This window comes from Abramis brama, assembly GCF_963993115.1.
Source record: "Abramis brama genome assembly, chromosome: 25".
NCBI classification, from domain to species: Eukaryota; Metazoa; Chordata; class Actinopteri; order Cypriniformes; family Leuciscidae; genus Abramis; species Abramis brama.
The window spans coordinates 13,499,808-13,524,115 of record NC_139987.1 but is presented as its reverse complement, the minus strand read 5'-3'; the positions used below and the strand labels follow the sequence as shown (position 1 = coordinate 13,524,115).

The 24,308-nt window shown below is 37.5% G+C and overlaps 2 protein-coding genes across 11 annotated transcripts in view; both read left to right on the top strand.

Moving 5' to 3' along the window:
• Window positions 1–16,575, top strand: part of tiam1a (TIAM Rac1 associated GEF 1a) — a 62,600-nt gene extending 46,025 nt beyond the window's left edge. For 3 of the 4 annotated variants that reach the window (XM_084104697.1, XM_084104698.1, XM_084104696.1), the window contains exons 15-27: window positions 1,052–1,179; window positions 9,069–9,296; window positions 9,450–9,518; window positions 9,656–9,781; window positions 9,926–10,034; window positions 10,673–10,852; window positions 11,727–11,845; window positions 11,928–12,036; window positions 12,431–12,489; window positions 12,876–12,972; window positions 13,380–13,467; window positions 14,379–14,551; window positions 14,862–16,575. In XM_084104697.1, coding sequence (XP_083960823.1) covers window positions 1,052–1,179; window positions 9,069–9,296; window positions 9,450–9,518; window positions 9,656–9,781; window positions 9,926–10,034; window positions 10,673–10,852; window positions 11,727–11,845; window positions 11,928–12,036; window positions 12,431–12,489; window positions 12,876–12,972; window positions 13,380–13,467; window positions 14,379–14,551; window positions 14,862–15,379 — 2,003 coding nt within the window. In that variant the 3' untranslated portion in view covers window positions 15,380–16,575. Of the gene's footprint in view, window positions 1–1,051; window positions 1,180–6,156; window positions 6,477–9,068; window positions 9,297–9,449; window positions 9,519–9,655; window positions 9,782–9,925; window positions 10,035–10,672; window positions 10,853–11,726; window positions 11,846–11,927; window positions 12,037–12,430; window positions 12,490–12,875; window positions 12,973–13,379; window positions 13,468–14,378; window positions 14,552–14,861 lie in introns of those variants that run through there. The other variant, XM_084104699.1, reaches the window with a different exon arrangement.
• Window positions 16,576–21,835: 5,260 nt separating this feature from the next.
• The window catches only part of grik1a (glutamate receptor, ionotropic, kainate 1a), a 55,798-nt gene continuing 53,325 nt past the window's right edge, over window positions 21,836–24,308 (top strand). For 3 of the 7 annotated variants that reach the window (XM_084105164.1, XM_084105165.1, XM_084105162.1), the window contains exon 1: window positions 21,898–22,511. In XM_084105164.1, the coding sequence (XP_083961290.1) occupies window positions 22,388–22,511 (124 nt within the window). In that variant the 5' untranslated portion in view covers window positions 21,898–22,387. Of the gene's footprint in view, window positions 22,512–24,308 lie in introns of all 7 variants that reach the window. The other 4 variants (XM_084105168.1, XM_084105166.1, XM_084105167.1 and 1 more) reach the window with 4 other exon arrangements.

The following is a 24,308-nucleotide window of genomic DNA, read 5'->3' as shown; positions in this document are numbered from 1 at the left end:
ATACAGTTAAACAGTACTACTGTGAAATATTGTTTAAAATTTAAAATAACTTTATTATAAAATATAAAAATATAAAAAATATTAATAAAATAAAATATAAAAATATAAAATAACTACCTCTATTTTAATACATTTTAAAATGTAATTTATTCCTGTGATGGCAAAGCTGAATTTTCAGTATTTCAGTCTTCAGTATTATTTTAGTATCATTGATATACAGTTTAAATTAGGTTTTATTTTCTCATTTCCTATTTTAATGTTTTAGTAATTTTGTTGTGTTTTTGTCATTTTTTTTATATATATATATATATATATATATATATATATATATATATATATATATTGCAACGCATTCTCATCCTTGGACGTCACATACTGACCCTTGTGACATTTCGTCTACATCGAACGCACATGGCACCCTTTAGCGTCAATATGACACGCACAGGATATGGGTAGGTTTAGTTCTGGGGTAGGTTTAGGGTTAGACCGCTAGGAGGCGCCTTCTGGCTCATATCTATCTGCGTCTCATATATATATATATATATATATATATATATATATATATATATATATATATATATATATATATATATATATATATATATATATATATATATATATATATATACATATATATACATATATACATATATATACATATATACATATATACATATATACATATATATATATATATATATATATATATATATATATAAGTCTATATAGTTTTTAAGCTTTAGTTGTTTTACTTCAACTTAACTAAACAAAAATGAGATGTTGCTTTGGCAACTAGCTGGAATAAAATAAGATGAAAGAATGAGTTTCAAGTAATGAAAATGTTTGTATGGTTTTAGTTAACAATAATAACCTGCAGTTTAGCTCCAGTTCTAATCAAACACACCTGTACAAGTTAATCAAGGTCTTCAGGATTGCTGGAAAGCTACAGGCAGATGAGTCTGATCAGGGTTGAAAAGTGAGCGGGCCAGAATTGTCCATCCCAGGTCTTGTTGCTCACCCAGTCCCTGTCTGTGTTCACTGCTCCCCCTAGAGGACATCCTAGATGAAGGTCTTGGCTTGGTTCTGCACAGCCCCGATGACACGGCGGAGGACAGGGTAAACCTAATGGCTGAGAGCCCCGCCGACAGCCTGGAGGATGAAGTAGACTCAGCACACAAGGTTAGAGACCACCTGTCATGAAGATTCATCAAAAAATCTCTACTCAAACCTACAACTGTCTGGCTGGCTGTGTTGTACTAGATTGAGCTTTTGGTTTTGATTCAGAGAGCATGTCACCCCAGTTTTTTTGTGTCTGGGTCATTATGTATTTACGTTTTGTCGCCTCTGCTGTTATTTGGGGTGGCTAAATACAGACTCTATTTTCTGATATGATGGGTGTCATCTGGGGTCAGAGGCTGACTGAAATCAGATGGCTGGTTAAGAGCTTTGTGTCATGTGATCTAAGTGACCTTTGATTTCAGAGACTGCAGCAGATGGGAAGACAGGTTGTCTTGCCTTGCGGATCTTCACACGTACACACACTCATACTCTCACACTGAGTGTTAGTGATGACATAGTCCACTTGATTGAGGTCAAGATCAGAGATGACAGTGTAACACTTACACAAGGATGGATACAACTTGTCAACACATACTTGTACTCAAATATACAAAAGTCTGTGACCACTAATGAATGTGACCCTTTTCACAGACTGTAAAGCTGCATTTCTACAGGGTTTGTTCACCCTAAAATGAAAATTATCCCATAATTGACTCACCCTCAAGCCATCTTTGGTGTATCTGACTTTCTTCTTTCAGCCAAACACAGTTATATTAAATATCTTGGCTCTTCCAATCTTTATAATGGGAGTAAATAGCAACTCAGATTTTGGAGCCCAAAAAAAGCACATCCATCCATCGAATAAAGCTGGGCAACAAACTCAAGCTCCTCTTCCATTATATCAAAATCCTCAATTTCTCTTTAAATATTCTCGTTTTAGACTTTGGAACTCAACTTGCGTACAGCCATTACATTATATATATATATAATGTATTATATATATATATATATATATATATATATATATATATATATATATATATATATATATATATATATATATATATATATATATATATAATATAACACGCTCACTCACACACAAACACACACACACATACTCACACACAAACATACACACACACACACACACACGCTCACTCAAACACACACATGCTCACTCACACACAAACACACACACACACACACGTGTGTGTATGTTGCAGTTTCTGTTCACCACTATAGACGTTTACAGAACTATGATGCTTTCTGCTTCTGAGAACCTCGGAAATGTGAAAAGGGTCCATTGATCAATTTTGTAGTTTTATATTATTACATAATCACAAATAATTTTATCAGCAGAACAATTTGAGTGACCTGAAAAATGAACATTATTTGGTTTGTCCATCTTTTTATTTAATAACATTAGCACTCAAGCTGCATGAACTCAAGTTTGTGTAAAACCTGATGATCATGTGATCTGAAAATGACCCAAAGAGCATCTTGTTCTTTAATGGATGAATAACTGACCGTCACATGATCAAAGTCACAAATTTGCTTAATTAGTGATCTAGAAATAGTCCAGAATCTTAAATATTTCTAAATAATTGTATATCAGCTTTCTTTTGCTTTTATTTCTTAAATTTATTTGCTTAAATTTAATTTTGAGTCCCAGATTTTCCATGTGTTCTCAGAGGTTTGGACTCTGTATACAAAAACACACACTTTGCAACTTCCACCTCACACTGCAATGTTTTTCTCAGTGTAAATGTTATGAAGTCCGTCTCAGGATTGATTCATCTCTCTCATGGCGGTGCAAACTTTCTTCTTTTCCTTTCTGTGTTCGCTCTGTAGGTCAGTGTGATTGTTTTTCTCTTTTAACTAACCTGATGTCTGGCCTCTTTTTCTTTAATTCTCTCTCGCTCTCTCTCGCTCTCTCTCGCTCTCTCTCGCTCTCTCTCGCTCTCTCTCGCTCTCTCTCTCTCTCGCTCTCTCTCGCTCTCTCTCGCTCTCTCTCGCTCTCTCTCGCTCTCTCTCGCTCTCTCTCGCTCTCTCTCGCTCTCTTTCTCTCTTGCTCTCTGTGTCCTTGTCTGTCACACCGACACTGCCAGCCGGCCACAGTCTCTTTGGCCTGTTCTCCAGCACACCATCTGTTGCAGGAACACATTTAGCCCTAATAATTCACCCACAGCAACACCACATTCTGTCAGAGCGTGTGTTTGTCTTGTCCCGTTCCCCTCTGTCCCACCCAAGTGTCATGTTGTTGAATGAGTTAGTAGGATAGGAGTTTTGTGCTGGTAACTGACAATTTTGACAGGTACGAATCAAGCTACTTCTTTAAATAGATACCGTGCAACTAGTATAGTCAGATTCCTGAACAAAATTCCACGCCCCTTACGTAATGAGGACATGCCGATGTCATTTTAATTGAAATTCCAAATAAACCTACTAAACGATTTATTAAAAACTTAAAAATGCAGAAAGTTTTCTTTGATGGGTAGGCAATAATGTCATTTACACCTATGGAATATCCTGATAATGATAGAGGTGTGTGTGTGTGTGTGTTCCTTAAACCATCAAAAAGGATCAAAGGAAAACAGAATTAGATCTCTATTCAGACATTAATTTTATCAAGTTTACACATTTTCTCTTGTCTGTTCAGTTTTTGAGTTCTTAAAAGCACAACTGAAAGCTTTATCTTACACTGTACTGTCTATTGTTCTGTATTTGTGTGTGGTTTTGACAGAAAGACAGGCAGAGAGAAGCTGATTCAGCTGGGCATCATTTATGAGCTTCATTTTCTCTCATTCTCTCTCTTCCCATATTAATCACACGGCCGGTTATCGTTATTATCTCACGTCACTTATGTTTTCTTTTCTCGCTTTGAGACGAGGAGTGAAAGAGAGGGGGACATCTCCTTTAATTAGCTCTGCATTCTAATTGCTTGATTATGCACATCGATTCGAATCGCTTAACGCTGATAAATTATGGAGAAACCCGCCGCAGGAAACAGACAACCTAGAAGACAAAGGACAGGAGGACTTCATTATTTTTCCAAGCTCGATAATGACTGCATGTATCTCACAGAAGGTGGTTCAACATCCTGCTAAACCCAAAAAAGTTCTTCCCCTGCCAGTCTCTAGACTTATCTACAGTGCAAGTTCAGCCAGCCTAGCAGTTCTGCCCTCGAGTTATCACTCTGGAGAGAAATACGAATGCATGTTCATGGATTTGGGCTGTTAACTGTCTCAATATTGACTTTTCACATCAGCGTGGCTTAGCTGTGTGTGTGTGTGTGTGTGTGTGTGAGAAGGAGAGGAGGTTTGTACTGCAGGATTCTTTTAATTGTGATTGGTTTGAGGATGCACATGATGTGGAGCTTTATGCTTGTTAGAACCTGCATCCCATGAAATCTCCTGTGAAATTTATGGATTTGCATGTTTTTCCAGTCATAAATGCTCTGAGGTGCGGCAAAGCCGTTAAGCTTGTGTGTAAGGTGAGTTGTGAGAGAAAGAGAGAGAAATTGGATAAGCGGAGGTGTTTCTTGACTTGGGCATGCAAACCAATGCTGTTCTGCCGTTAAAGCAGAACTGTACTTTCATATTTGAGCCCTTGAGCTTTTGTAGCATGCATGGTAAACATTTAAAGGTTACAATTAAAATGCAGTGATGTTTAGATAACCATGGATATATTTCCACACGCAGTTTTGAAAAGTGAAAGTTCCTTCAAGACATTAAACATTTAATTTGTGGAGCTGAGAAGTCTATTTCAGAGCCTGATAAGGGCATTTCTCTGCTTTCCAGAGAAGGAAACATTCCTCTTCCTGACTTCTGAGTCTATGCATTGATAAGATGAGTTTACAAGACAATAAAGGCTCCTGACAAGTGTGTGTGACTGTGGGTCTGCTAACTTTCCCTGAAAGATAGACATTAGCTCTTTTAATAAAGCATGCAGGTTGGAACTCGTGATGAAGCGCTGGCTGAATGGGTGGAGGTTTGATTGTCATTTAACAGTACCCATATTTTCCAATTTGGGTTTAGTTGTTTTTGTTGTAACATTTTTTTCGAGCCATTTTTCCTATATATAGATGAACTAGGGAAACATTAGACCTCGTTTGAGCTCCAGTTATGATTTAGAATTGTTTTATTGAAACTTATATCTGTGTATTATATATGGTATAATTCAACGGCCCGAAGTCAATTATTCTGCTAGTACGGTTACCATACATCAAAACACTGTTTAGATCAAGTATTTCAAGACATTTTTCAGGTTTTTGTTCTTAAAACACTTGTGTGTAGGACTAATTTCTTACGCATCTAACCCCAAGCCTCCGTTGTCAATTCCAAAACGTCATTTTAGAGCTAGTAACGGAGTCTTAAGCCATTGAAAGCAGACTTGAATGCAGTAATGAGAAGGAGAGGGAGCGGGACTGGGACTGGACTTGCCTGGAACTACTTTAGCTGTGCATTTCCCTGAAAATAATTGCACACCAGAACATTCGTTACCCAATCAGATTCAAGCATTCAACAGCCCTGTAGAGTGTATATATATATTTTCATTTATAGTGTGTATGTGTATTTAAAATGTTATATACACCCAGTAGAGAATGACAGGAAACGTCTTAGGAAAAAGGGGAGGACTTTAGTGTAGAACATGTTTCAAGCCAGTTTGAACCTGTATCACTTGCATGAACACCTGAGTTCAACATATCAAGAACCTGTTCACTAACTGCTGCGCCACAGTTCTGGCAAACCCATCTCTGCCTATGGTTGTTCTTTTCTATGCTTTCACCATAAAGACAAACATTGTGCCACACCTGTCCTCTTTGTTCTCGGCATGTTGGCGTTTTCACCTGAGAAAGCTGTGCTTTTCCCAGCTGTGTTATGATGTGATGCTTGTTGTGTCCCAGTGTTCCCCTCCCCTTCTGTCATCTTCATCCTGTTGCCGACAAGATTATTATTATTTTCTCTCTCTCTCTCTCTCTCTCGTTCTCTCTCTCTCTCTCTTGTTCTCTCCCTCTCTCTGTGTGTTTACTGTACCACCACAGCTGTCAGATCCCCATTCCATCCATCCGGCTAGAAACCAGCTCAGACAAGCAGAGACATAGGGAGAAATTCTAGGAAAGGAGGGAGGAGGCTGTGTTGGACAGGGAAGCTATCGTGGCTTGTAGAGTTGGTAGTGGAGAAGACGTTCGCTGTATCTGTTTCTGGTCGGAAAAGCTCCGTTCTCGCTCTCATGGTCTGGTAGTGACACGTTTTGCACGCAAAGATAAGCTGGAGGTGGAGGCGCTTCCTCTGTGTTTATTACGGGTCGCCCTGCTGTGACTTCTGTGAACTTTGAGGGACAGAATGTCTGTGCTGTGGAGATACAGGAGCTCCAAACGCTCCTCAGAGTCAATCTATGACATGCTGCAATTGGTGAGCCTGAGTGTGTTTGCTTTTGTGTGTGTGTGATACTTACTCAGCATTACATAACAGTTCATGGGCTCCATTTTCTAACACACTGTATTATGTTAGATTTAGCGGCTTAGTATGTTACATGTAGATGTATAATGTTGCATAGGACAATTTGAGCATTTAAACTGGGATGTTCTGGCCTAAATACAACTTAAGTTCTCTAATACAGCCAATTACCTTATAAAATAATAGATTTGTAGCAGCACTAAAAACTGTCACAGTGTTTTGATAGTATAACTTTAGCATGGGGCGCAGGGGCGGGTGTGATTTTTACCAAGCCAGTCTTAGCAAAGTTATATCTAATCTTTCAAATCATGTCATGACTAGCTGAAAAGGAATTTCGAATTGCTCTCACTTGGTTTTTGTGTGAAAATACATGAGGTAGCTACCCATAAAGCAATGTTTACATGGAGCAGTTTCTAACCATAGGAATTGTATCTGTAGAGCATAAACAAATTCATCCACCTGGAAAACTAGTCCCTCTTTAAAAGAGTGAATTTTTTTTTTATCTCATTTTTATTTGTATCATTTTACAGCTCATATAGCATGCTTTTGTACAAAAAAAATCATGAGTGCTTTAGGAGAAATATATACATTTCAGCAGTTTTAACTTGCACTTAATATGTCAGTGCCATTGTTTTGTCTCAAGATACACCCCATTGTTTTTGTTTTAAGGCATGTTCATAAAAGCTACTTGAACGTCCTATTTATTTATCTTAAATAAATAGGCTTAATTCTGGCTTAATCTAAACCCTGTGAAACCAGTCCTAACATTTCTCCTTTAAACCTGCTGGAACAGCCCATAGACTTCCATTGCATGGAAATTAATGCATTAAGGTGTGGCCACATTTACTGTTGTTTGGCAAATTTCTTTGTTCAAAATCCAGTCATTTCAATAGTAATCCACGCTACCAAGAATTTTGCAATAGGGTGGAAAAAAAAAAGTTCCTCTTGCAGATTTCCCAACGGGTTTTCTGCATTGACCAACAGAAATCTGCTTGGTTTAAAATAGAATTGTATGTGAGCGGTGCTTCATGCATTACTACACTAATGACAATGGATCTTTTTGTGCTCGTAGAATTTCACAGAAATTTCACTGGTATGATCGGACCTTTACATCGGTAACCAGAAAATCTGCCACCTAGAAAAGTAGTTACTCCTCAGAAAGAGTGATTTAATCATTTTACAGCTCACGTAGCTGTTTGTTTTTTTACTAAATTCATGCTTAGGAAAAATTAGATTCACATTTCTTCATTTACACCTGAATGCTTGCCCTAAAGACTAATTGTAGGTGCACTACTGTACGTGGTTTTTTGATGTGTTTTCACAGAACAAGGAGAGTCCATTTTTATCTGTTAATCGACAGCATACCACAGATCTTGTAAATAAAGCTTAAGTTTTACTTAACCCGGAAAAGCGATAGAGCTCCTTACTCATATCTCCCTACATCGCTCCACCTCTATCCTGGCTGTCCAGGCTGGTTAAGGCATGCTGGGGTGTGCAGGCTTTTTGTCAGTCCGTCATTGTGTGTTTATCAGAGAGGAATTCATTCTGCTGGAAGCCCCATCTGTCCTCCGTTCCTCCTGTCTTTGTGAATCTGTTCCACCTCTTCCTGAACATCACCCTGAGCCTGAGCTCTTGCAGTAGTGCTGGCTTTAAACTTCATCCTGTGACATACGAGATGTGACACTGGTTGAAGATCTTTTGGAACGAAATCTGTCTTTTTGGACAGGTTTGTGTCGTTTAGGTGGATGTTAATAGTTTTCAGGTATTTGGAAGCTTGATGATGTGTATTAATATCTATTGTGTAACGTTTCTCTGTGGTAGCTCTGTAGTACAAGGGGAAGAAGGAGTGCTTTGAATTGTGGGAAGTTGAAATAATCTTGGCTAAGAGCAGTGTGTAGCCTACTCTTTGTTGACATGTTCTTTGATGGAAAATCCATCCACTGCCAGTCCTTTTAGAGATATAGAAGTGTCTGTGCAGTAAATAACTTTAAGAGGGTCTAATTACACTTTACCCAAGCATTCATAAGGCATGATGCGCCTTGTCTTTGGAGTAAAGCCAGAAATTCGCTGAACGTGTCTGTTTGGAACTGGAAATGCTTCTTTCTGACCCTTAAATGTTCAGAATACCTATGTGAGTGTGTTCCTGTTGCTGGTGAACATTTTAGAGGCTTTTTTTTTTGCATGATCAAGACTTTCAATTCGAAGAATTTGTTACTTGTGTCATTGTAGCATTTCTTGCATTGTGTGGTTATATACGTTTTGTGCTAAATATTATAATAATATTTGTAGTAATTCTATTTGTATATAATCTTTTATGTGTTTATTTATTTCTAGTTTTTCACTCTGAGGCTAATCCTCATATGCTTTTATATTTTTAAAATAAGTTTTTAATTCTCTTAAAATGAGATTGCTATTGGCTTTACCTAATTTAAATGGACAAGTTGAGGATGATGAAAGGAAATGTGAACAGGATTTATCAATAGATATGACTTTTACTGACAATTTAGTTGTTTCTGGTGTTTAAATTCAATTCGTTTCCCTCCACAGAGTACGGAGCAGGTGACTTCTTTCTGCCGCAACCTTCATGATATGAATTCCACTGAGGGTCCCGTTTTCTGTTCCTCGTCTTCCTCCACATCTTCCACCTCTTCATCATGTGTGCCCAGCCCCATCTCAACCATGCCTGTTCTCTTCACCCCCCGCCAGCTCTCCGATGCTTATAAACTCCGTAAAGTCATCAGTGAGCTGGTGGACACTGAGAGGACCTATGTTAAGGTCAGTATCTTCTGCTGTGTTTTCAAAGCATGGTGTGTTTCTATTTTAAAATAGAAACGGTTCTGAATATCCACACAGAATAAACATGAAAATCACTCCTGATTGGTAAAAGCTGCACTGAACCAAATCATGAAAAAGTCTGTCTCTCTACAGGACCTAAACATTTTGATAGAGCGCTACCTGAACCCCCTGCAGAAGCAGAGCTTCCTTTCTCAGGATGAGGTGAGATATTTCATTAGTGTTTTTTTATTTTTATTATTAATATTTTTAAAAATGATTTATTTTCATCAATGTTATCATCTTCTGAAAATGTTATTGGTGTTGGCTTTAAGATTCTCTTATTCTCTTTACATTCCTAGCTGGATGTGCTTTTTGGAAACTTGGCGGAGATGGTGGAATTCCAAGTGGAGTTTCTGAAAACTCTGGAAGATGGAACCAGATTAGTTCCAGATTTAGACAAACTGGATAGAGTGGATCAGTTCAAGGTGCAGTTATATTAGTCAGATTAGATGCTAGTCTGAGTAGATGCTAAATATGATTTAGCACCAAAACAAGCTCACTATCTACTAATTGCACATGATGTGATGAAACTTTCTTTGTTTTCTAATTCATTCTCTTCTAACTTCCAGAAAGTTCTGTTTTCTCTTGGCGGATCCTTCCTGTACTATGCGGACCGTTTTAAAATCTACAGTGCATTTTGTGCCAGCCACACAAAGGTCCCCAAGGTCCTTACCAAAGGTAACACCACTGCACTCTCAAAGACTGGTTTACTAGCATTAGCACATTTAGCACTGATTTAAAGGGCAAGAAAGCCTTTAGATCCTTCAGGTATCTTGTCATTTCAGTGTCATGTTCAGTGACTGGATAGTTTAAGTGCTTGCACGCTTTCTAAGTTTGCCACTTTTCTCAGTTCTTTTTCCGAACCCCTACCCCCTGCCAAAGGCCAGTTTTCAGAATGTATTCAAAGCTAGAGGGTGTTTTTTACTCTCTCACACGGAAATAATGTTTTTCCTGAAGAATAATGATACCTTTTAAGGGTCTACTGTAAAAAAATGTCAGTTCCCTAAGGCACCAAAGCTTTTTCACTGATGTATGTGAATGTAGATGGTTCCTGTGGGAAGAGTGGTTCAAGTTTTAAAGACGATGAGAGACTGACTAATATTTGTATGGTTAAATGTGTTTGAGTATAAAATGTGAGGCTAACATTCTGGCATTTGAGAAAGCTAAGAATTACTTGAATGTGTAGTTCTTGTCTTGAACACCATGGGCTGAGTATATTGACATAAGGCCCCTGTCCAAATTAAAGTCTAGTTTGAGGATACCACTGATATGAAATTCTTGTGCCATCCTATTATTTCTCCAATCTTTTGTTGCAGCTAAAACAGACCCGGAGTTCAAGGCGTTCCTGGCTGAGAGGAACCCCAGGCAGCAGCATTCCTCCACGCTGGAGTCCTACCTGATCAAACCCATTCAGAGAGTCCTAAAATACCCACTACTCCTGAGGGAGCTTCACTCTCTCACCGACCCAGACAGCGAGGAACACTATCACCTGGATGGTAAATATGAAGAGTCAGATACTTACTAACTAATGTTAGGCCACAAATGGATCTATGGCGTAATATGATGCAGCTCCTATTCTGAGCAAGATGAGCAGGTTTTGGGAAAAACAGGATTTTGCTAGCTCTTTTGAAATGTGCTTGCTCTTCCCAGTATCAATGCATAGCGAGTGTAAACTATACTAGCTTCTATGTGTAAAATATTAGCCAATCAAGAGGGCTGCACGATTTAATTGAAATAATAAAACCATAACTAGTCTTGCATTTGGGAAAGCAACATGCACTGTCCATCTTCCCAAACTTGCAATAAGAACTTATAAACTGGCTGTTTTCAACAAAAGGGAAGCTTTGAGGGATCCCTATAAATATTAGTATTGTAATTTTACAGTTAATTTTAACATTAATTTTTCATAATTACTAGATTTTATTTATTACAGTGAAATATTCACTATTTTAATATTTCTTGCTACTGGTACTACTACTGCTACTAGTACTAGTACTACTACTAATAATAATAATTATTATTATTAATAGTCGTTCTGACATATCAATTTTGCATTCTCATACCTTTTTTTAAAATTACATTTTAAATTGCAATTTTTATCAGAAAAATCACAAGATTTATTCCCCCAAAATCTTGCATCCCTGCAAATCAGAATAGAGGTAATTTGCATATATTCTTAAAGCTACAGTAACAAGAAAGCCAGTGTAATTCTAAATTGAAAATGGTCCTGAACCTTTACCAACGGTAAAGCAAAATGTTAAACGTGGCTAAAGGTTCAGATGAATCCAGTTCCAACTGGGATTTGTAGCTTGTAACTCTCTCTAAAATTGACTTTAGTTGCAGTTTACTAAGTCTCTTTTCTTTTCGTAGTTGCTATGAAAGCCATGAACAAAGTGGCCAGTCACATAAATGAGATGCAGAAGATTCACGAGGAGTATGGAGCGGTGTTTGACCAACTCATCAGTGAGCAGAGCTCTGAGAAGAAAGAGGTATAATTCCACTAGAGTCTCCCTTAGGAAGCATCAACTATTAGTTTAATGCCATTAATACAGCTGTTTACTTGCATCCCAGGTTGCTGATCTGTCAATGGGTGACCTCTTGCTGCACGACACTGTGGTCTGGATCAACCCACCCTCTTCTCTCATGAAGGGGAAGAGAGACACAGAGCTGGCTGCGTTCAGTGAGTGCTCGTGAAGCGCTTTTTCCCGAAATAGAATATTGTTCTCTTATTCATTAGTCTGTTCCCTACAGTAATGGTTTCCTACATCAGTAAAGGCCAGCTGTGTCTTTGGGCACAATGGCATTAGAGGAACCACCTTGTCATGTGGCTCTTAAGGCATTAAAGTTGCATTTATACGTATTCAAACAATTTTTCCTCTGGCTGAGACATTTTAGAAGAAACCCTTCAGATACTTTAAAAATGGGTCAGTTTGCCATTGAAGTTAGCGGTTTCACCGGGTCACGTTTTTACTCTGACTATTCTGAAAAGAGCCCCAAGCTTCTCTATTGTGAATGTTTGTACGGTTTTGTGTGTCTTGTATTAATGTTTTATTTCATTTTTTTTTCTCCTTCAGTTTTCAAAACGGCAGTTGTTTTTGTGTATAAAGACTGCTCCAAGCACAAGAAAAAAATTGTAAGTGCTTTTTCCCTTTCTTCATTATTCATTAATGGAGATGTGACATAGGCTTGCACAGCTAAGTTTAAGTGCTTGCAGACTAGCGCTTTTAAGAGGTGTAGTTTTTGTTTTATTGAAGGGCACATTGTTGAGTGTGAAACAGGGATGCCCTTATCTTGTACTTGATTAATTTCTGCTGTCTCTTCGGCTTATTTCACATGGCTAACAAATCTCTGTGACCATGGACTCGGAGACCTTTCACTTGTTTGTGATCTTATAAAACTATAATGTGGTTTGGAGAAAATATCACTTCCCTAACTTCTTGTTTTCAGTGTGTCAGGTGGTTGACGGCATAATGATGTATTTTAAGTGTGCTCACATTTTTTTGGTGTTATTTGTCTCAGGGTGGATCTCACAGAGCGTCAGTCCTTGATGAGCGAGACCCGTTTCGTTTTAGACACATGATCTCTACAGACGCTCTCCAAGTTCGCAACCTCCCAAGTAAGTTTTGGTCTACTAGTCTTATTCTTTTCCCACGGACCTATTGAGAATTGTGTGATTTATTAGCTTCAAGCTGTAGATTCACTTGTACAGTGCTTTTTACATCCCATGAACCCTGATGAGCTTAGTAAAGTCTGCTTTTGGCTCAGTGGAACTTTTATGGGCTCAGGCCAGAATGCCGCTATTCCCTATTGATGGTGGATGGTCAAAGGTCATCCTACAGGAACTTGGGGTTTGCACTCTTGTTCATTGTCCCAGGGTCCGTGTCTTCCATGAGGTTCATTAACCCTGTCTTGATCTCATGGGTTTTTAAATGTTTTTCATTGTACTACCACTGAAGAGGTTTTTATGGGCTTTCCCACAGTCCTTTTACAGTTACAGTTAACCTGATGTTTCTTTCATCTCAGATTCAGAGGGATCTGCATTGTGTGAGGTTGTTCACATGAGGTCAGAATCTGAAGGTAGACCCGAGAGGACCTTCCACATCTGCTACAGGTGAGATGAAGTCCAGAACGCCCTGAAAACTGACAGATAGACTTCAAAGCAAAGAAAAACTAAACGCACAAGGAACTTAGTTCACCCAATTACTCATCAATTCCTCATGTTGTTCCAAACCCTTTGAAACACAAATGAAGATATTTTTATTGAAATCTAAGAGATTTCTGTTCCTGTTCCTCTATTGAAAGTCCACGCACACAGTACTTTGATGCTTAAAGTTAATATAGAGATCGAAATTGAAAAAAAATAAATTGAGCGGTTTAATCTTAAGTCTTAAGATTGCTTTATAAGATGAACATTTTAATTTAGGCTTTTATTCACATTGGCAATGACATGCAAGGCAAATATGGTACATAGAAGCTCAAACATGCTTGTGTAACAAGAATAAACTTCATTCGTTCTTTTTGAAGCAAAGTTTTGAGTTAGTGGATTTTCAAAGGAGAAACATTCATTAAAATATCTTAATTTGGGTTTCAAAGATGAACTGAAGTCTTGCAGGTTTGGAATGACATAAGGGCGAGTAAATGATGAGATTTTTTTTGGTGAACTATCCCCTTAATAATGATCTTACGGCTTTAGTCCTTCAACTAAAAGGTATTTCTAAGAGAGATAATGTGTAATCTTTGTGTAAAATAGGACCTACAGGCCAATAAAAAAAAGTCTCACATGAGTTTCCGTCTTCTACTGAACACAAAAGATGATATTTAGAAGAATTTTGGTAACCAAATAGTTGACTTCCATAGTATGGAATATTTTTTTCCATACTATGGAAGTCAGTCCATCAACTGTTCGGGTGAACTATTAATTATACTTTATTTTCATACTTTTGGGGCCACTGTAAATTGTGTAAAACTGTACATTTCCATTCCTCAGTAAAATATCTGAATTTGTTGTTATTGTTTGTTTAGCTCTCCAGAGAGTAAAAAAGACTTCCTAAAGACGGTTCATTCCATCCTGAGGGAAAAACAGCGACGTCAGTTAATGAAGACCGAGAGTTTACCTCCAAATCAGCAGTATATTCCATTTGGAGGGAAACGGCTTTGTGCGCTAAAGGGTTCACGACCCGCCATAAACAGAGCGGGTAGGTTTGGGATGTCTGACGCAAACTGAACATTGATTACTTTTATTTGCAACACTTTCCTTCTCTCTGCTCTTCTTCCTATATCCCTACTAACTCTCCCACAATATCGCTCTGTCTATCTCTCGCTAACATGATTAAAGCTGCAGTTTTTGTCTCAGGCTTTAGGGTGAGCTGATTATTACATAACAAATTTAAATCCTAGTGTCCCCCAGATGATATTGCTGTTTTCGTTCCTAATTTGAAAAAAAATGGTCTACTGAATAAAAAAAATCTAGTTGGCATTCACACTCTCTTTAATGTTTATCTGCAGTTTCAGACCCATCTCGAACCCTCGGCCGCCGGAAGCTGATCCGTAATCGTTTCACCATAGACACAGGTGTGGTTTTTGACGACGGCTCGTCCCAGGACCTGTCACCCGTCACCCCGACCGAGTCCCCGCTGTCGTCTTCACTCCATAAACCCCAGCAGCCCATCCAGGACACAGACCGCTGGGTGGAGGACCAGTTTGACCTGCAGCACTACGAAAACCAGAATGACGTGAAGGAGACGGACATCCTCAGCGACGACGACGAGTACTGCCAGTCCGTCCGGGGCCCTTCCTCCGATCCGAGCCTGGAGGAATCCTTCGAGGCCCTTTCGGTGGAAGATGAAGTCAAGGATCCTAACGGACTCTCGGAGGACAAATCTCCAAAATCCCAAGCCCCCCCAAAGCTGACCCTCCTGAGAAAGCAGTGCGCAGTGGAGGGCGTCGCTTCCGAAAGGGACTGTGAGGTTATTTGGGTTCGCAGGGACGATTTTAAAAACAGCTGCAACAGCGACATCTTCTGAGCGGAGAGAGAATATGCAAACTGTGAACTTGTGCAAGAATAAGGCAGATACCCGCCAAGTCCAAGCCTTTCGCAGACACGATGCACTGACAATCCTACTGAAAGCCAGAACTGAAAAACTTGCACCACGAAAACTTCTTGAGATGCTTCAAACCACTCCACCCTTAACGCAAGCTTCCTGCCATTTGAATCCAGACATCACAAGTAACATTCAAAGATGCCAACTGTACAGCCAATGTATTTATAGAGGCTTCATACTGACAGACAACAGGCAGCTACATGTTCTTTTAGTTGATCTTGTATTTTTGTTGTTGTTTTGTATTAAACACAAGATCGCGGTCGATCTGTTCAGTTGTACTCCATATCCTCTTTTTATTTTTATTCAGGGATTTGTGATTTAACGCTTCGTATAACCTCGCTAGTTCTTTGTATGGCTATACGCAGGTGATTTTGTAGAGCGTGGCATTATACCCTGGAAGTGTCTCAACAGTTTCGACTAGCTGTTGAATGCTGTTCCTGTTACAAACCCAACAGTTCCTCGCTTGCTGTCTTTGTTCCCTTTTATTTATAGGTCACCAGCAACCCAGTATTAAAGATCACTGTTCACCGAACATGCAGAGAAATGTTCTTCTACTTGAATATTGAAGTAAGAACTGCAATAATAATAATTAGTTTTTTCGGTTATGAAATCAAACCCATAGTCCTCTCTCTATGGGCTTTGGTGTGCTTGCAAATTCAACAGCCAGACATTTAGATGGCATTATAATTCGAAGCACCCCTACAAAACTGTTAAATGTAGCAGATTTGTCCTGTTCATACTTGGTGAGAATGATATTTTAAAGAGTTTGAGTCTTTTATGGTATTTTGTACAATGATACAGATGAACACGTTAAGCCCTGCATGTGTATTTTAAACACATGAGATGCCCTTCCACGTGAAATGCAATCACTGCACCTTCAGCCATGGATCCCTTTTTAATGAAATTGACTATTTAAGACAAAAGTGTAAAAACTCCTTGCTTTTACCCTCTGCCTTTTTGAGACTGTGTATGTTCATACTGTGGAAATAATTATCCTAAAATAAATTTTCCTAATTTATATTTGCAGTTTTATCCAAATAACTTTGTATGTGGTCAGTTCTTTTGTCAACACGGCACTCATTTGCGTGTTTTAAATAAAGTTTGGTGAGGTTTTTAAACACAGTGGCTTGTCTTGTTAAATAAAAGAAAATGGGGGGAAAAAAGAAGAAAAGAAAAAAACACTTGAGATGTTTAGCAGATTATAAGGCTTCAGGTTTCAGTGTTGTATTGAAATCTTACTACCCTGTGAAAATTTGACTCCCCTGCTTCTGATTGGTTAATTAAGTGAAGGCTGCTACCTGATTGGTCCCTATCTCTAATTCTTATTTTAAACTTCAAAGGGAGAAGACATATAACCAGAAGGTGGCAGTGATGCCCTGCGAAATGTTTCCCCTCATGAATATACATCAACGAAATGACTTTACCGAAAACAAAACAATATATAGCTATTCTGCATTTTTCCACTTACAGAAAGGGAACAGATGAGTCATTTTAATGGGAACTAAGCCAAGCCAAAATTTCCTCATCTCTCCTGCCGGTTTTTTTGATGAGGCAACAGTGTGTTCAGGTTCAAGCACAAGTTAGCCACTTTTAAAGCTAGTTGAAACGTCATTAGAAGTTCCTGCTCTATGCATTAATATATCAAGAACAGTTTGAATCCTCAATTGTTTGTTTTTTGGTGTGATATTCTCAGTTTATTCACATTTTCTTAGTCTAGTGTCTAAAATGTAGGCTATACTTTTCACATAGGCCTATTATTTATAGGGACCCACTTTATATTTCAGTTTTTTACAATAGCTAGGACACATTTCTCAAAACTTGATTCGTGTTTTTCAAAACTTTCAGCTTGGCACAGCAGTCAATTTCACATTCAAAATTCACTAAAACTACCAAAACATTTCATATATGTCTCAAATCAACTCATTCTTCTATAACACTAGCAAAGATTGTCATCCAACAAACACTTTGTCAATCATTAAACAAACCTGAAAAACACTAACATAAGGTTGCATTATTCAATGTTTTTATGTGTAAAATGTATTTACAAAGCAAGAATGACACTTTCTACTGCTTATAAAGCACTGCAATATATGTTACACGGTCCATGTTTACATTACAGTACAAAATTATTCCTATAAGTTTCCCCTTATAGATGGTAATGAAATTTAAAGACTAAGTGTTCAGATACATTTAACTGCTTTGATATTATTTGATTTTTCTTTTTAGATATTTAGAATATACAGTATTTCAATATCGTATTACTGTCTTATTCATTTTTGTGTTGTGCTATGGTTTGAACTTAAGTTTAAGAGTATTGAAAAGAATATGTAAACAAGTGTGAATTGGCCTGTGTAGTACATAAAGTTTTGGTGATGTTTGTGTCTAAGTGAGAAAATAATTAATGTAGATTTAAAGATGCCATCATTGAATGCATTTTGTGCCAAAGCAATGATAAATGATCCACAGTTTAGCCCACATAGACTGATGCTGTGATCACTGTGTGAAGAGTTTTGAAAAAAACAAACAAACAAAAAAACAACAACAGTAAGTGCCTTTATAGACCTTACGCGCCAGAGAAACAAGGGCGCCGCCATCTTTAGAATATTGTCTTTTAATTTCCGTTTTTGCGGTCGCTCTATATATTTCTATGGCATTGATTGCTGTCCAGGAGTAATTAGCTTTTGAAGTAGATTTACTTAATGTAAAGTTAACGAAAGTTATCATGAGGATTGTGATGTTTAAATCAGATGTCTTAACAAATGTCAGTAGACCGGGAAGATTTTAAAACGAGACTTTCATTCATAAATACGCGAGATCGCTATGAAAATACAGACCGGAAGTCAAAAGACAACGAGCGCAGCGCTGAAAAGGGGCGGGGCTACATAAGGTCTATAAGTACTAACAATTAAATTAATCATCTGATACAATACATTTGTGTACATACATGTACATGCTTTAAAATTGTACTTACACTTGTACTTGCATTAAAAAAAATACCTGCATGTAATTACATCTGTAATTAATTTCTGTAATTACACTGTTGACCCATTAACCCACCCTTAAACTTAACCATACCACGAAACCTGTAGCTAACTTTAACCATATTCCGCCTCAATAGCAGCAAAAGTGTTTTGCAATACAACATGAACACAATAAGTAGGCTACATTGTACCTAACAATTTTTATTATTTTGTTTTATTATTCTTTGATGCATAGTAAAAAACACCTTAAAGTAGGACCCATATTAGTTTGGTCTTTGGCTCAATTACTCTTAAATTTAAAAAGGTGTTTTCTCAACTTTATAGACCTTTACTACAGATTTTGATCATATTCATCTGGGCAGCAGTTTAAACATCAAATGCACCATAAAGTTAGGAAATCATTTTCTGCTCTGCTGTAGAGAAAATGTGAAAAAAAGTGTTTACTGTAAATAAAACAGTCCTATAACCAGTTCTCTACCATGAGATCCATCAAAGGAAAAATAAATGATATGTGCCATTTGCTGAATAGCACATCACATTTCTATTTCAGGTAGCTGTCAGACCATAAGAGCCTGAGGGAAGAAGAAGATGGACAGTTGTTTCACATAATGGCGTAAATTTAGGAAATTTACACTGATAAACTAACACTTCTATGGCCCTTCTCAGTCCAGCTCTGATTCCATGCAGTGTCTTGGAGAAATGTTATACACTGTCAAGTAAGTATGATGAGTTTTAAATTATGTTTAGTTAGCTAAAATACAAAATGTGCTGGAATTGTACGGTTTTGACCAGCTAGTTGGGCTTCCTGATCACTGAACTGTTATATTATGGGTTGCAAAGTTATTTGTATTATTTGTATTGTATAGTGGCTTTTAGATTGTGATTTTGTAACATTTTACAGTTTGTCTGTTTTTTTGTTTTTTTTTTACTATCACTAGGACCCATTTCTCAATATCACAACATCAGTCTATGTGGGCTAAACTGTTTATCATTTATCACTGCTTTGGCACAGAATGCATCTTTCAAATTACATGAATACATTTCTCACTAAGACAAACACTCTATGTACCTATACAGGCCAATTTGCAAGTTTACATACTCTTTTCATAATACAACATTTAATAAGACAGCAATTTGCTACATTTCTACACTAATGCAACACTGAAATATATTCTCAATCTAAAAAATGAAATACTGTCAAAACTATTAATGTAGCTGAACACCTACACAGGTGTTAGTCTTTCAATTTCATTACCTATTATCTATAAAAAAGAAAACATGTAGGAATAATTTTGTACACTGCAGTCGATTCTAAACAGCAGATAGCTGACTGTCATTCTTGTTGTTAGTGTATTTTAGGTCGTTGTTTAATGAGTGACACTGTTTGTTGGATGACAATCTTTCCTAGTGTTATAGAAGAATGAGTTGATTTGAGACATGAATGAAGTGTTTTGTTGCATTTTGAATGTGAAATGAACTGCTGTGCCAAGCTGAAAGTTGAACTATGGGAAGGGTTTTGGAAAAAAATACCTAAGTATTGAAAAATGTGTCCTAACAATTGTAAAACAAACAAACTGCAATGCATTCCTATGCTTTCCACACACTGCTGCCTGCTGACTAGTCAATTATAATGAATAATAAATCATAAATCTGTCAATAAATGCAGCCGTGCATTATTTGAAATGCTCCAGAATTGAAATTGAAATTCTACTTTACATCTCTCCTACCTGCCACAGCTGACCATCGATATTAAGAAATCATGGATGAGTCGCTGAATCACACAGATGAAACATTCATCAGATTGAGGAGAGGATGAATGCTCTGTGTTGATATAGTAGCTTTGATTTGTGATTCTTTTGGCTTTCTCTGTGTAGTCGTGATCACAGGACTACCGAGGTGGAAGCTGACTGTACGCTCTGTGTGCAGAATATGAAGGACTAAATGTTCTTTTAATGCCAGTTCATTAACATGCAAAGCTTATTTAGATCCAGCCCCGTGGTCAGCTTGTTATTTTATAACTCTCTCTTTGGTTCTGTCTGCAGCTGCATGGGTGAGTTCACTCGTGAGCATTCGGTGCACCCGTCCCGACAGTGCCAGGTTTTGCCTGGTTGGAGCGGCCTGTTTGCACCTGCTCGCTTCACTCACTACTCTCATCCCTGTGTCCTGGACGGCACTCAGCATCTTCAATGCCGATCATGGTCGAGCTCCATTCGGTTCCACATGGGGGAGGCTCTGTTTGTAGGCTGGCTGGCCTCGTGTTTGCTATGCACGGCTGGGCTGTTGCAGTGTTGTTCTGGCCCCCTCGGCAGGGCAGGAGAAGAAACCACCATCGCTGAGTCCTCCATCAGCAGCAACATCAGTTTGGACACACTGTTTAGCTCAGCCAGCCTAGATTCTCATGCAAATGCAGGCATTAGTGAATTGTAAAAATGGATGAGTTGGTGACAGTAGTCTTTTTTAAAGGGATAGTTCACCCAAAAATGAAAATTCTGTCATCATTTACTTACCCTCATGTTGTTCGAAACCTGTATGAGTTTCTTTCTTCTGTTGAACACAAAAGAAGATATTTTAAAGAATGTTGGTAACTAGACCGCTCCCATTGAATTCCATAGTATTATTTTTTCCTATTGAAGTCAATATGTGCCATTAACTCTCTGGAGAACCAATATTCTTTTATTTTAATATCTTCTTTTGTGTTCTACAGAAGAAAGACACTCATACGGGTTTGGAACAACTTGAGGGTGAGTAAGTAATGACAACATTTACTTTTTTTGGGTGAACTATCCCTTTAATTAAACATTGTCTTTTTTAAATTCACTTATAAATACGGAAAATAAAGACAGAAAGTATACTTTAATGTGTACCACAAGCCCAGAAACTGAAGACTTCGCATTATAATAAGGTTTAATTTCATGTTTAATTTTGTCAAATAACATCTATCTACAGCTTCTTCCTTAGCCATAAGGGGCTGTTATAAGATTTGCCCAACAGATGGCGTTGCTCCACCATTTGGCAAAAAGCAAGTCAGCTTTTGGTCCAATTCCGAATCGGTTCGTTCCAATGAACAAGACCAAATTCAAGTCATTTAAGTATTTCCAGTTGTATTACGTTTGATTTTTGATAATTTTCACTACGTTTTCACAATTATGTAGATTATGTCAAATGTTGTGATTACTGTTCCAACATTTTAGTTAGTAATGGGCGAACAATATTATTACTAACATATTATTATTATTATTATTATTATTAAGAAGATCATAATAGTAATAATAAATATTAATATGATTAACATATGTGTTCCATTTTTCACAGTATTGCTCCTAAACAAAGTCATTCCTTTCCGTCGAGTGTTCTACAAACGCTTATCGAATCGTTTCGACTGAGTCAATCAAGAATCGGTTCAAAACATTTCGTGCGAACAAAACATCGTCACTATAATTCTGAGGACTCTCATACATATTTTTTTGAACATGAAGTGAATGAGAGCAACTATTTAACTTCCATGATGATGACAGCATCCAGTTACCTCAAACGGATTGTCTCAATGTGGCTATTTGGAGGGGGAAATAATTTAAGACCCTGGAAAAAAGTCTGTGCGGGCTTAAAAAAGGAGATAACACCGTGAAGAAAGCCAAAACGCTGAGCAAATTTTGCTTTAATCCTGCGTCTGGATCATGTGTCTGCCAGTGGCGCGCGCACTTTACTATCCTCATAGTGCGCGTGCGGTGTGCTACAAGTATTTGAAGCGATGAACGGAGGATATCAGCACAAAATCTTACCTGAAATTTCTTGAAGACTCTATTACATCGTGGATTTTCCGGTAAAGGATGATAATGTGTTGTTTTTGAGGCAATAACTGGCTTTTTCGAGGAGCTGTTTCCATTGCGCGCGATGGGAGGTGAATGGTTGATGAGCGCGCGCTACGATTCCCTGAATCCAGTTTTATGACATGAAGTTTTTTATTTTCACCAATTTTGATCACAAAGCCATGGATAAGCGCAAAAGACTGTTATTTTTCCTTTTTTACTTGATGTCAAAGTTTTACCTTAGTGACCAGCAGGTCATACGAATCGGTAAGTGATTGTCTATCATGTCACGTTTATTGTTGTAACTTTGTCACCTGCAGTTACTTATTAATCTATAAACTTTCGGTGTTCGGCACCGTGGGTCTTTTTTTGTCACGGTCACTGCTTAATCGACTTGTGAAAGTGTTTTGTTATCGCTTCAAAATATCTTCATCTTCTATTTATTTTTGTGACCTCTCTAAAAGTATTGTGCAGTTGTATCTGAATATGCATGTATATAGAAATAGCCTACGTATTCATTGAAATTATCAACATTGTCATATAGCTACAATAATAATGTTTTTTCCAGAATTCAGACTTTAAAACTTTATACAAATTGGGATGAAATCATTAACAAAGATAGGTTTCTCAAAGTCCTTTGTTCTGTATGTGATGGTTGACCTTTCCTGACATAAGAAGTGTCGTTGATGGGCCATCTTGAAAGTATTAGGCCTATGTTTAATATTAAACCGTCATCATCACTAAAATGTGATTTGAGAGATTTGATAACTGGCTGCCCTCTATGTGTTATTGAGATAAAGCCTGTTGTAGTCACACAGAGAACAGTACTGTATGATGATTGCTGCTGTCTGACTTTGGCAGCACAGTAAATCCCCAAAGCAGTTTTAACAACCTACATTAATCCTCTTTCCTACTCAAGACTTGATTAGATGCTCCTCTCCAAAAGATGGGACTTCAGTTGAAACAGAAAGCTTGGCGTATTGCTTCTGTGGGATAGATTGTGAAACAGAGCTGGAAATACTCTGTATAATAGCCTATATATAGTTCTGGAAAAATTAAGAGACCACTGCAAAATTAGCAGTTTCTCTGGATTTAATATTTGTGTTTAAGTAAAAAAAAGTTTATATATATATATATATATATATATATATATATATATATATATATATATATATAATTTTTTAAACTACTGACAACATTTCTTCCAAATTTCAAGTAAAAACATTGTCTTTATGAAGTGGCTTGAGTCATGCATCCTTCATAAAGACAATGTTTTTACTTGAAATTTGGAAGAAATGTTGTACAAGGTTATCCTGGTAGAACAAAATTGCTCCCTTCTGCTCGGACAATATTCCCCAGCTCGAAGGATTGTTTTTTCCCACGGGACAATGCTCCTTGCCACACAGCCAGGCCAATAAAAGTGTGGATGAAGGACCACCAGACCAAGACCTTGTCATGGCCAGCCCAATTTACACACCTGAACCCCACTGAAAACCTCTGGAATGTGATCAAGAGAAAAATGGAAGGTCACAAGCCATCAAACAAAGCCAAGCTGCTTTAATATTTGTGCCAGGAGTGGCATTAAAGTCACCAAACAGCAATGTGCAAGACTGGTAGATATTGCAAAAGCTGTGATTGTAAATCAGGGTTTAAACCAAATATTAATTTCTTAAGTTAAGACATTAGTATTGTGTTGTTTAAAAATGAATACACTTTTTTGCATTATTCGAGGTCCGAAAACATGGCGTCTTTTTTTGCGATTTGAACCAGTTGCCATTTTTCTGCAAATAAATGCAGTTTTTTCTTAAAATTTGGAAGAAATGTTGCCAGTAGTTAATAGAATAAAACAAAAATGTAATTTTTACTCAAACACATACATATAAATAGTACTAATAATTTATTAAATTAATTATTAATTTATTAAAGTTATTATTCATTTTTAGATAACAGTCAAACTGTAGTCTGATATAGGCACACCACGGGACCATTTAAAATGAATTAGTTAAAACAAAAGGTTTACAAACACTTTCTCTTTCTGTATATGTCAACCTACAGTGTTGATGT